At 46.5% G+C, this 11,693-nt stretch overlaps 1 protein-coding gene across 1 annotated transcript in view; it reads left to right on the forward strand.

Annotated features, from left to right (window-relative positions):
- The window catches only part of KBTBD12 (kelch repeat and BTB domain containing 12), a 43,420-nt gene extending 32,435 nt beyond the window's left edge, over positions 1–10,985 (forward strand). The window contains exon 5 of the mRNA XM_065886238.1: positions 10,804–10,985. Within this exon, the coding sequence (XP_065742310.1) occupies positions 10,804–10,985 (182 nt within the window). The remainder of the gene's footprint in view (positions 1–10,803) is intronic.
- The last annotated feature ends 708 nt before the right edge of the window (positions 10,986–11,693 follow it).

Below are 11,693 nucleotides of genomic sequence, written 5' to 3' on the forward strand. Positions count from 1 at the left end.
GCCTCAGGACCTCCAGAGCCCCACTCCAGAGCAGTGGGGGGTAATTAGTGTCTAAGGATCTAGAAGATACTCTCTTTTGTCTTGTTTCCTTGTCCTATTTTCCTTTGTATAATACTGAGTTAGAGAATTGATATCCCCAGTTTTTCAAGAATGTCTGAACTCACGCTCTGAGCCAATGTCTTTTCTTGGAACTGTAATGGACTAATAATGCTTCCAGCCAGAGGGAAAGGGATTTACTATGCGAGCTCTCAAAGTCCCTTTTAACTATCTGGTTTTAAGATGGAAAATTGTCCCGGATTAGCTGAGTGAGTTGTCAGTGGGGTTTTATGGAAAACAGAACAATTGCATATTAGCGTGCCCATTACAAACTAGAGATCTCAGCATCAGACCTAAAAAGAGGCACTGAATTTTCTCTCCTTGTGTGACACAAACCTACTCATCCCACTTATTTACTCAAAAAACCACAGTCAAGAAAGTACTCTTTTAATCTGTTTAGTTAATTCCATAAAAATGTATTGAAACAAACTGTTTAGAGGCACTTGGGCTACAATTTTGAGATGCTCAACAGTTGATGGGAAAGATAGACACCAAAACACGTAATAAACATAGTAATTGCATATTGGTTAAAACAGTAGGTTGAACCCCTCTGTTTTCTCCCACGTCCCACGAAAATGACGGTAAATGGAATGAACACAGTCTGACAAAGAGAAGAGGAGAGAGGGCAACAGCAACACAATTTAGGAAGCAGGAAAGCAGATGGATGAATAACTGCCCAGACATGAGACAGTTCAGTGCTAACCTGGCAACAGGAAAAGGAAGCACAAACCACAGAACCCCAGGGAGTCTTGCGGGTGGACAAGTCTGGAAGAGGGAATGAAGGTGACGCTGAAAACACGAGGACAGCGGAAAGACAGGAAGACCCCAATCTCCTGCCCTTCCCTCGACACTGAGATAAAGCCCCTCCTGCACCCCAACAAAGACCGAAGCTAAGGATGGGGGTGGGGGAGGCAATCAGTACTAAAAACAGGGAGCTGAAGAGAACAGCTACATACTGAATCTTGAGATCAGCAGCTTTCTTCATTTTCTGGCTCCCAGACGTGGGCAGCCATAACCTCCAGGCAGGAGACAGGAAGATTCTTCTTTGGGAATCTGACCAGCCCCAAAATAAGGCAAAGCCAAATCATCCCACAGAGAACCTCACAGGAAAGGCTTCCATGGTATCCCTCTCTTAAAGATGAGCAAACAGCTGGGGCTCGTCAGACCTTTGAGGAAAGCATGTACAGAAAAGACAGAAATCAAAACATAAAAGAAGAAAAGCAACTGGAGGAAACGGGCTGTGCCAGGAGGAGAAACGTCCTCGGAGGTTAAAAATATGACAGCAGAACTTATATATACAATAGAAAACTTGGAGTGTAGAGTGGAAGCAACTTCTCAGGAAGCAGAGCAAAAAGCAATTGGATAGAAAATGAGAGAAAAAGAAAGTAAGTCCATGAGGTCCAATCGTTGAATAGGAGTTTCAGTAAAAAAAAAAAAAAAAAAAAGAATACAGAAAATGGAGGGACAAAACATCCATGAAATAAATTAGGAAAATTTCCCAGAACTAAAGTTACCAGTTGAAAGGAAACACCTCATCCCCAGCAGAGTGGAAGAAAACGGACACAGAGTAAAGCACATCCCTGCAATGTCACAGAACGCCGGGGACAAATGAGGATCCTGAAAGCTGCCAGAGAGAAAGAACTCATCTCGTAGAAAGTGTCAGGAATCAGAATAGCACCACACTTAGGAAACGTGACACTGGAAGCTAGAAGAAACTTAAGCTAATGCCTTCAAAAACCCTAGAGGAAAGTTACCTTCTACCTACACTTCAGTACTTGCCGAACCTCTAAGTGTGGGAGCACGTTTTCAGACATGCAATGTTCCCAAAATTTATCTCCTGTGCTCCCTTCTGTTAGGTTTTGCTTCCCAACAACGAACACCCAAGCCAAGTACTAGAGGGCAGGGGGCCAGGAGACAGGATTAAACACAGTGGAGGGAAGCATACTGAGGGGAGATCCAGGGATGACAGCTTGTACAGTGGCCTGAACAGCCAGTTCAGAAGGCAGCTGGTCAAAGGCTCTGGGGGAGGGGACTTCCAGAAGAGAAAATTGATCAAATCTTAATATTCTGCAAGATTTAGACACTTGGAGAAGAGCAATGAAAACTAACAAAAATAAAACAATTGACTTGAGAGGAAACAAGCAGTTGTGCAGGAAAGGAGAGTGTGTCACCCGGTCATGTGTGAATAGCACTGATAACAATCACGTCTAATCATGTCAGTGGTAAACACAGAGCCTCAACCGTTCGGGGGAGTGGGGCACACACGGTGGGGATGTGGAAGAAAGCTGAAACCACATTTTCTACAGTGGAAGTCAGGAGTGCATGGCTTCATCTGAGAAACCAAGAAGTTGCAATAGGGACTTCCCTCATGGTCCAGTGGACGCGGGTTTGATCCCTGGTCGGGGAACTAAGATCCTACGGGCCACGGGGCAACTAAGCCCGCGTGCCACAACTACCGAGCCTCAACTACAGAGAAGCCCGTGTGCCGCAAACTAAAGATTCCGCGTGCCTCAGTGAAGATCCCGTGTGCCACAACTAAGACCCGACACAGCCAAAAAAATAATAAAAATAAAGAAAATATTTTTTTTTAAAAAAAGAAGTTGCAATAGTATAAAATATGTTATTTATAGATGACAGTGTTCAGTGCCAGAAGAATCGGCCAGGTTGAAAGGCAGAAAATGGGGAGGTGGGTAGGACACAACCATCTTTAAGGCCTGAACCTTGTTGAGCTGTTTGGCTCTTTAAATCGTGCGCGTGTATAACTGATAAAACAAAAGCAAATTTGAGATACATAAATAGAGTACATGTAAGAGAGGAACAATGAGGGGAGTATTAAGGAAAATATTAGCAGGTGAGCCTGCTGGGAGGTAATCCTCTGTGGGTCTCATGCATCTCTGAGCATCTGGGAGCAGAGACACTGCCTGCCTTTGTTCTGGAAGACCCTTTCAAGCGTGTCTGTACAGCAGACAACCTTAGAAAAGAGAGACGGTGTCTCCCCCCACCGCAAGGGCCATTATAAAAGCTTCCGGTCCCTAAGCTTAGGGCTCCCCTCCTACAAGGCAGCCCACTGATTGTACAGGTGTCCCCTGACACTCTCCATGCTGCCCTGTGAGATTTGCGGCTCAAGTAACTGTACTTTTAAATGTGGACACACTGCCTGCTGCTGTTGCTACGAGCGACCCCATCCTTCCTCTATGACCAGGAGTTTCGTGTTGTAAAGTCTAAGACTCTTCACAGCTCTTGACAGACCTGTTGAGTTCTTTGACTCAGCAGAGGAAAGTCAGAATCAAAAACTCTGTTCTCCACCCCCAGCACAGAGTGAGGAAGCCAACATTATGTTTCCAAAAGATCAGAGCTCATAACACCAGCTCTTCACACACTTACAGAATATAGAAAAGGACGGAACATTTCCCAACTCTTTCTATGAGGCCGGAATTTCCCTGATACCAAAACTGGACAAAGACATGCCAGAAAACTACGGGCCAACATCCCTTATGAATACGGTTGCAAAAATGCTCAGTAAAATACTAGCAAGCTGAATGTAGCAACATACAAAAAGAATTATGCATTCTAACCAAGCAGGCTTTATGCCAGGAATGAAAAGCTGGTTCACCGTACAAAAATTAATCAGTGTAATACACCGTATTAGGCAGACCTGCTCTAAAAAAGGGAAGTTACAGAAAATTCTTCAAATGAAAGGCAACTGGTATCGCTGAGAAACTTGGAACCTCAGGAATCCAGGAAGACAAAGAGAAATAGTGAATACCCGGGTAAATATAATGGACATTTTTCTCCTCTTCAGTTCTTTAGCACATGAATGGCAGTCGACAGGAAAAATTTTAACACTGTCTGATAGTGTTCTCAGTGTGGGTTAGTGTTACACAGAGAGGGCTGTCTCCCTTGTGGTGACAATTAAACGTAATGGGGTAGGTAGGCTAAGGGACTAGATGGGAGTGAGGGGGGTTCCTGCACCCACTTGAAGTGATGAAGTATCAGCGAAATAGTCTGTTAAAAGTTACTGTACTCCTGGGCTTCCCTGGTGGAGCAGTCATTAAGAATCCGCCTGCCAATGCAGGGGACAACTAATTTTCTCAAAAGCACCATTTCCTATTTGAACTCCTGTGTATCTCGAAGGGTAAAACACATTCTATGTTTCTTATAAATAAGCCCAGGGAATTCCCTGGTGGCTTAGTAGTTAAGACCCCACGTTCTCAGTGCAGGGGGCAGGGGTTCGATCCCTATTCAGGGAACTAAGATCCTGCGTGATGCACGGCACGGCCAAAGCAAAGAAAAAGGCCCAGAATACTCAGAAGTTTGTTTATAGTCACTACTTGGGATGCCAGTTACCCCTTGATCAAAAGTGATTTTGTACATCCATTCCTTCAGTCGGTGGAAAATATAAAATCTCTGATTAATTAACTGAATTTCCAGACAGCGGAAGACTGTTTCTGTGCCACGTGATTTTACAGTACGCTGATGTACCGCAGGGGGCTGCAAAGGACTCCCCCGCATCCCAACCTCGTTCACAGAGGCAACTGCACGTCCTCAGACGGTTGTGTGGCTTTGGTTCTGGTTTTGCCCAAACCAGGTCCCTCCTCTAAGAGGTGCTCACTGCGGTCACACCTTGGTTACACTCATGACCCTCTCCTTCCTGCTTGAGTCGGGGGCAGCTATATCACCCTTTTTGCTCCACCTCGCTACAGAGGGTAGGTAACACCCCCGCCTGAGGACAAGCCCACCAGCTGGACAGGCCAGGTCAGCCTGTGCTCAGTACCCCGTTTTATGATTTATGATTGACTGACATACCTATTCATTCAAAATGCAATGGAACTTGACATGGCTTATAGAGAGGCACACGACACAATAAGATAGAAATTAAAATAAATCAGGGGGCTTCCCTGGTGGCACAGTGGTTAAGAATCCGCCTGCCAACGCAAGGGACACAGGTTCGAGCCCTGGTCCCAGAAGATCCCACATGCCGCCGAGCAACTGAGCCCATGCGCCACAACTACTGAGCCTGTGCTCTAGAGCCCACGAGCCACAGCTACTGAGCCCATGTGCCACAACTACTGAAGCCTGCGAGCCTAGAGCCCGTGCTCCACAACAAGAAAAGCCACAACAATGAGAAGCCTGCAACTGCAACGAAGAGGAGGCCCCACTCGCTGCAACTAGAGAAAGCCGGTGTGCAGCAACGAAGACCCAACGCAGCCAAAAAAAAAAAAAAAAAAATCAGGAAATGGGATGAAGGGAAAATAAAGACATATACACACCACTATGTATAAAACAGAAGAACAACAAGGACCTACTGTACAGCACAGGGAACTCTTCTCACTACTCTACAATGACCTATATGGGAAAAGAATCTAAAAAAGAGTGGATGTATGTGTGTGTATAACTGATTCAGTTTGCTGTGCACCTGAAACTAACATAACATTGTAAATCAACTATACTCCAATATAAAATAAAATTTTTTTTAAAGAGAAAAAAAAAGCAAGCCAGATGGGGGTAAAGTCGCCAGCGCTCTCATGCACTGGCTGTATGAGGTCCACCAGTTCATCTCTGGTCCCTCTAGAGGCCAGAGTTGAAAGGACCACACACCCAGCTACGGATTTGCAGTGTCCTCAGAGGGGAACAAACCACTGCTAGAGGGGCACAGCTTTTAAACGTGGAGAATTTCTCCCCGTAGCCTCATATAGGGCAGTGAGAAATGTCCTCAATTATATTTCTGTAATAAATAAAATGCAAGTCAGCATTTCACCGAAGAGCACGTCAGAAAAAAAAACTCTATAAGGGACTAAAAAAATATCCCACGTTTTCAGTTTTCTGACAGTCTCACTGAATTGAACGATGAGATCTAGACTAAGGTGGTGCTTCTCAAGTTTCTCTACTGAAGGATATCCAACAACAGGGAGCAGCCCTAAGGCACGTGGGGCTACAGCTGAGGCGTCTGCCACAATCACAGCATGCCTTTGGCATTGTCATCTTCAAACGCTTACGCGAATTCTTTATTTGCTTCGTATGAAATAACGTTTTCAGCTGCTGACCCCTGGAGGCAGCGGGCCTCAGGAGTTTCCTGACTCCTCGAGCGAGTAAGATGCTGTGGCATTAAGTGTCTGTTTTTGGAGAATCAACTGAACTGAAACGAGCTGACACTGAATTCGGCCACCGGTTTCTTCTTCCTTGTGAGAGGACAGCGTTTCAGGAGCCCAGGCTCACACACACGGGTAGGTACACAGCTCGCTCTCTGAGCTCCGTTAGGGTGGGAGCTTAGGAGAGCACCCGGACGGCCCACCGCAGTGTGTGCCCTGTCAGGCGGTCCTGGCGGGAGCTCGGATCCCCGGGGTGCCTTCTTCCTGAGTCCCCGGCCACACCCAAGTCTGGGACGACTCAGTACACTCTCCCCTTCCCAGTCAAGAAAGCTCACTCATTACCTTCTTCACTTCTTTGGCACTAATGCAGTAACTTTCATTCCATGTAAATTAGAGATTTCTAGGAAAGATGGTAATACGCATACATCGTTTAAAAAAATACGTCTCCCCAATAAACACTGAAATGAGCGAAAGGAAGCAAAATTAATGAAAACTCCGTCTACTCTAAAATTTTACAAGCCCCATCCTGCATTAATTTAAATAAACACATTGCAAGCCTTCATCCAGCTAAACCAAAACAAAACGAAACAGAAACCCAGGTGTGGGAGTGGTAAAACACATGTTGCAAGACACCGGCAGTAAAGGAGCCAGAGAAGGCTCCTCCACCTCAACAGGAGGACGGGCAGGAAGAGGAAACGGTCGTCCCGGAGGTCTGCCCCTCGATGGGCGGCCCCTGGGTCAGACCCGTCAGCCTCGCGCCGCCAGGGCTCTGCGGGGAATGGTGGTTTCCAGCACTGACGCCTGCCAGCAGCCACAGCGAGAAGGCCAGTGGCAGGGCCACCCACACCCCTCTCGGCTGCCCTCAAGCTGCCGAGCTACCTTCTGTCCAGTAAATCCCCACTTTGCTAAAGCCGGACAGAATTCGTGTCTGCTGGTGCCGCCAGGAACTCTAACAGACTCAACAAGCATGATTCCTTTTGCACTTAACAACACAGCTCAGAGACATATAAAACAGAAACTACACAAACCACAAGATAAATGGATAAATCCTCAAGAACTGCATGGACTTTGAGACACCTGTCTCAGAAAGTCACAGACCCAAAAGATTTTTTTTAAAAAAACTAAAGGAAAAAAAGATTTTGAGCTTCGTGTCTACGTAAGTTCTTAATTTAAGCTAATTACAATTAAATAAAAGATAAAAATCAGCTCCTCAGTCTCACACTTAAAATGTGTCTAGTGGTTTCTGTATTGGACACTGCAGATTACAGAACATTCCCTTTATCACAGAGTTGTCCTGGACGGAGCTGATATCAAAAAGATGTGGTGTGTGTATATTTCTATTCCATGGAATATTATTCAGCATAAAAAAGAAAGAAATCCTGCCACTTGCCCCCCAAGGATGAACCTGGAGGACATCATGCTAAGTGAGACAATCCAGACACAGAACAACAAGTACCACGTGATCTCACTTGCACGTGGGATCCAAAGTAATCCAACGCACAGAAGCAGAGCGCAGAAATGGCGACTGCCGGGGCCTTGGGGGAGGGGACATGGGGAGACACTGGTCAGAAGCTACAGACCTCCCGCTATAAAGTGAAGACGTTCTGGGGGTCTAATACATGGCTGGTGACTCTAGTTAACACTGGGAATTCCCTGGCAGTCCAGTGGTTAGGACTCGGCGCTTTCACTGCCGTGGCCCAGGTTCAGTCTCTGGTCAGGGAACTAAGATCCTGCAAGCCGCGCCACGTGGACAAAAAAAACAAAAAAAGTACTGTATTGTATACCTGAAATTTGCTAAGTGTTCTCAACACATACACACACACACACACACACACACGTAACCATGTGGGGTGATGGGTGTGTGAATTAGCTTGATTGTGGTGATGGTTTCACAGCGTGTGCACATCTCAATCATCACATCGTGTACCTTAAATGTATACAATTTTTGTCAATTGTGCCCCTATAGAGCTGGAAAAAGTAAATACTCACTTCCATACCTAATTTTGTAACATGTTCCTTAAAGAGGACCTCCCAAGTCATATAAGCTTTGGGTCCCACAGAGCCTGTCTCCTCCTGCCTTATCAACAAGCTGCAGGAAACACAGTCCCACCACGTCCTTCTTCATTCGAAAGGGCTCAGTGGTCTCGAGCACAGGCTTTGAGGATCACAGATCTGGCTGGGAATTCCGGCTCTGCCACTTCTAGCCGTGTGCCTGTAGGCAGGTCCTCTGAATCTTAACCCTTAGTCTGAAAACAGGGGTAAACTGGTGCTTGCCCCACAGGGTGATGTGATCTAACACCTCAGCGCACCCGGCTCACAGTGAGCACAGCACACGCAGCCCACTGTAAGCACACAGTGAGTGTCAGCTATGACTATTTTTTGGTGTTTTTGGAGTGAAGGTTCATTCAGGAAATGCAGGTGAAAAAGGGCATTTTCAGACAAACAAAAGCTGAAGGAGTTTGCCGTAAGAAGACATCCCCTACAGTATGTACTTCGGCATAAGGAAAACTGACCCTGATGAAAAGTCTAAGATGCAGGAAAGAATGAAGAGCAATGCAAGTGTAAATACGCGGGTCATTCTGTGAGCATTTACCGTACAGAACAGTAATAACAATGTCTTTCACAGTCTACAGATAGAATGAAAATGCACATCAACAAAGGCTAATAAATTGGGAGGGAAGTAAATATAATTAAACTATTCTAAGGCCTTCCAAGAGGATGGTCAAGGTATTGCTTAATCAGATCTTGGTAAGTTGGGTGTGCAAGTTTTAATCTAGGGTAACCCCCACCAAAAGAATAGAAATGGGGGTGAATTCCCAGGAGATCCAGTGGTTAGGACACAGTGCCTTCACTGCCGGGGCCCAGATTCGATCCCTGGCTGGGGAACTAAGATCCTGCAAGCCACACAGCTTGGCCAAAAAAAAACCCGAATACAAATGGGGTTTATAATTTCTGAATCAGTGGAGGAGAAGAAATGGAATGATAAAAAACACTCAGGGGCTTCCCTGGTGGCGCAGTGGTTGAGAGTCCGCCTGCCGATGCAGGGGACACGGATTTGTGCCCCGGTCCGGGAAGATCCCACATGCCGCGGAGTGGCCGGGCCCGTGAGCCATGGCCGCTGAGCCTGCGCGTCCGGAACCTGTGCTCCGCAACGGGAGAGGCCACAACAGTGAGAGGCCCGCGGACCATAAAAAAAAAAAACACTCAGTCCAAAAGACAGCATTAAAGGAGAAAAGAACGAGTGAGACAAGGACGGTTCACAAATGGGATGTTAGATTTAAACCAAAATATATCAGTTATTGCATTAAATGTAAATAGACTAAATGTTCCAGTTAAAAGTCAAAGATTATCAGAATGTTCTTTAGAATTGTACCTTTGCTAGTTATGATATTAGTCAAAAGAATTCTAATGGAACTTATTCTAGAGTAAGAGGGTCAATTAAATGATAAATTTATAAATGATAAAATTTGTATTCACTTAATAACAGACTCAAAATGTGTACACTAAAAATTGACAGAACTAAAAGGAGAAATAGACAAATCGATAATCTTAGTGGGATAGCTTCACACAGCTCTCTGAGTAACAGACAGAACAAGCCCACAAAAAGCAGTAAATATGTAGAAGATTTGAATGACATGACCTAATGGACATATATGAACAACTATAAAACCCACATCCTTTACAAGCGCACATAGACCATTTTCAAGTATTGACTGTTATATGCCAGGACAGGGCACTTTTCCATACATTATCCCCTCTTATCATCATAAAGTTGTGAAACAGTCGTCTGGGCTGGCAATCTCCCATCTGCCCTCCCAACCCACTCACCCCTTCTCTATCTTACTCTGTGTCCTGCAAAGCCGACCTGTGTGGGCTGCATTCACAGGCTCCTTTCCCCTCTGGCCTCTGGTTGGGTTTAGCCAGAATTGTTGGGAGAAAGAAGGGTAGAATAAGGGCATTTGTTCTCCCCACCCCTCTGCGGGGCTGCCGGGAGGGTCCCTGGGGATGGCTAAGCTCCAGGCAGCTGCCCTCTCCAAGTTCCTGTTCCCACCCCTCACCCGCGGCCTTCCAGGTGGCAATGGCCCAGCTGCTCTTAGTCCTGGGGGCTGTGCCATCCCTCGTGGGTCTTCCTAAACGCTACCCACACCTTTCCAAACTCTCTTAAATTGCCCAGTTAGACTGTGCCATCTGTCTCCTGCGAGGACCCTGGCTGTATCCCAGCATCCTATCTGCAGTTAAGGAAACGTAAGCTCAGGGAGGCCAGTGACTCACACGAGGTCGTGAGACCTCCTCCTACAGGTGCAGAATTAAGGACAGTCTCCCCCCTTCCTGGCATCTTTAATAAATCGTTAACACGACCCCGGCACACCCCTTCCACTTGAGACAACAGTATGCCCTGTCAGTGTGTCTGAATAACTCCTGAATGTGAGTGGTCACATGGCCTTTCTTGGTTTCTTAAACATCAGAAACACTGTGTCTTCCACAGTACAGTATTCAGCTGTTCGTTAATTCATTTCTGCTGCATAATACCTTTTAGAGGAAGTTGTTTAATAGCAATGATGACCTCTGAATTTAATACTGTGTGATATTTGATATTTTGTTCTCTGCTGTTTTTCAGATCGCCACGAAATTATCTCCAAAGAGATATTGGAGCTGGACCCCTGGGAGAACCAGTGGAATGTCGTAGCCGTCAACGCCCTCATGCACGACAGCTATGATGTCTGCCTGGTGGCGAAGAAGAATCCCCGCGACCTCATCCCCCCCCCTTCAGAGTCAGTGGAGGAGGGTGGGGGGCACTGAGGTCTGTATCTCTGTGGGACCCCCAAGGTGTCTGCCAAGGAGGCACTAGGGATGGAGAGCCCACAGCATGTGTGGGACGTGTGCATTGCATGCGTTGTGACCCGGTGCAGAGCGGCGTGCGCTGGGCGCTGCAGGGGGTGTGTGCAGAGTCCGCCCTCCGGTACCCAGGCTTTGCAGTGTCTTCCCCAAGCTTGGAGGGTAAGGATGGAACCGCCTGCTTCACCCACAGTTGAGCATAATCAAAAAAACAGCCACTCCCAAAATATAATTTAGGGATGACATTTAAATAACACATAGAAATCCATCTATTTTACTTACTGTCTATGCTTCTGGAAGCCCAGTGGATTCAAAGAATGCATTTTGGTAGCTATGCTTCACCAATTTCCCAGGAGTTTCACATGCACAAGGCTCTTGTTTAAGCAGGAACAGTCGGTAAATTCCCTAGAGCTTTCCCAGGGGAAGACCATCCTAGACTGAGACACTTTCTTCGGTGCAGAGCTGTGTAACTGTCATGACTGCTCCCCGTGTCCCCAGGCTCCAGCTGCTAACCCAGGCAGGAGGGACAGATCCATGGAAGCTGGAGCCAGTTGGAAACCTGCTTCTGCCACCACAAAACAGGACCAGTCAGACCCAGGGCGAGCTGTCGCGAGTAGGCTAGACTCTCAGAAGGCAGGGCCACACCTGTGTCTTTGCAGGTGTACCCCAAGT

Source organism: Phocoena phocoena, chromosome 10, assembly GCF_963924675.1.
Source record: "Phocoena phocoena chromosome 10, mPhoPho1.1, whole genome shotgun sequence".
NCBI lineage: Eukaryota > Metazoa > Chordata > Mammalia > Artiodactyla > Phocoenidae > Phocoena > Phocoena phocoena.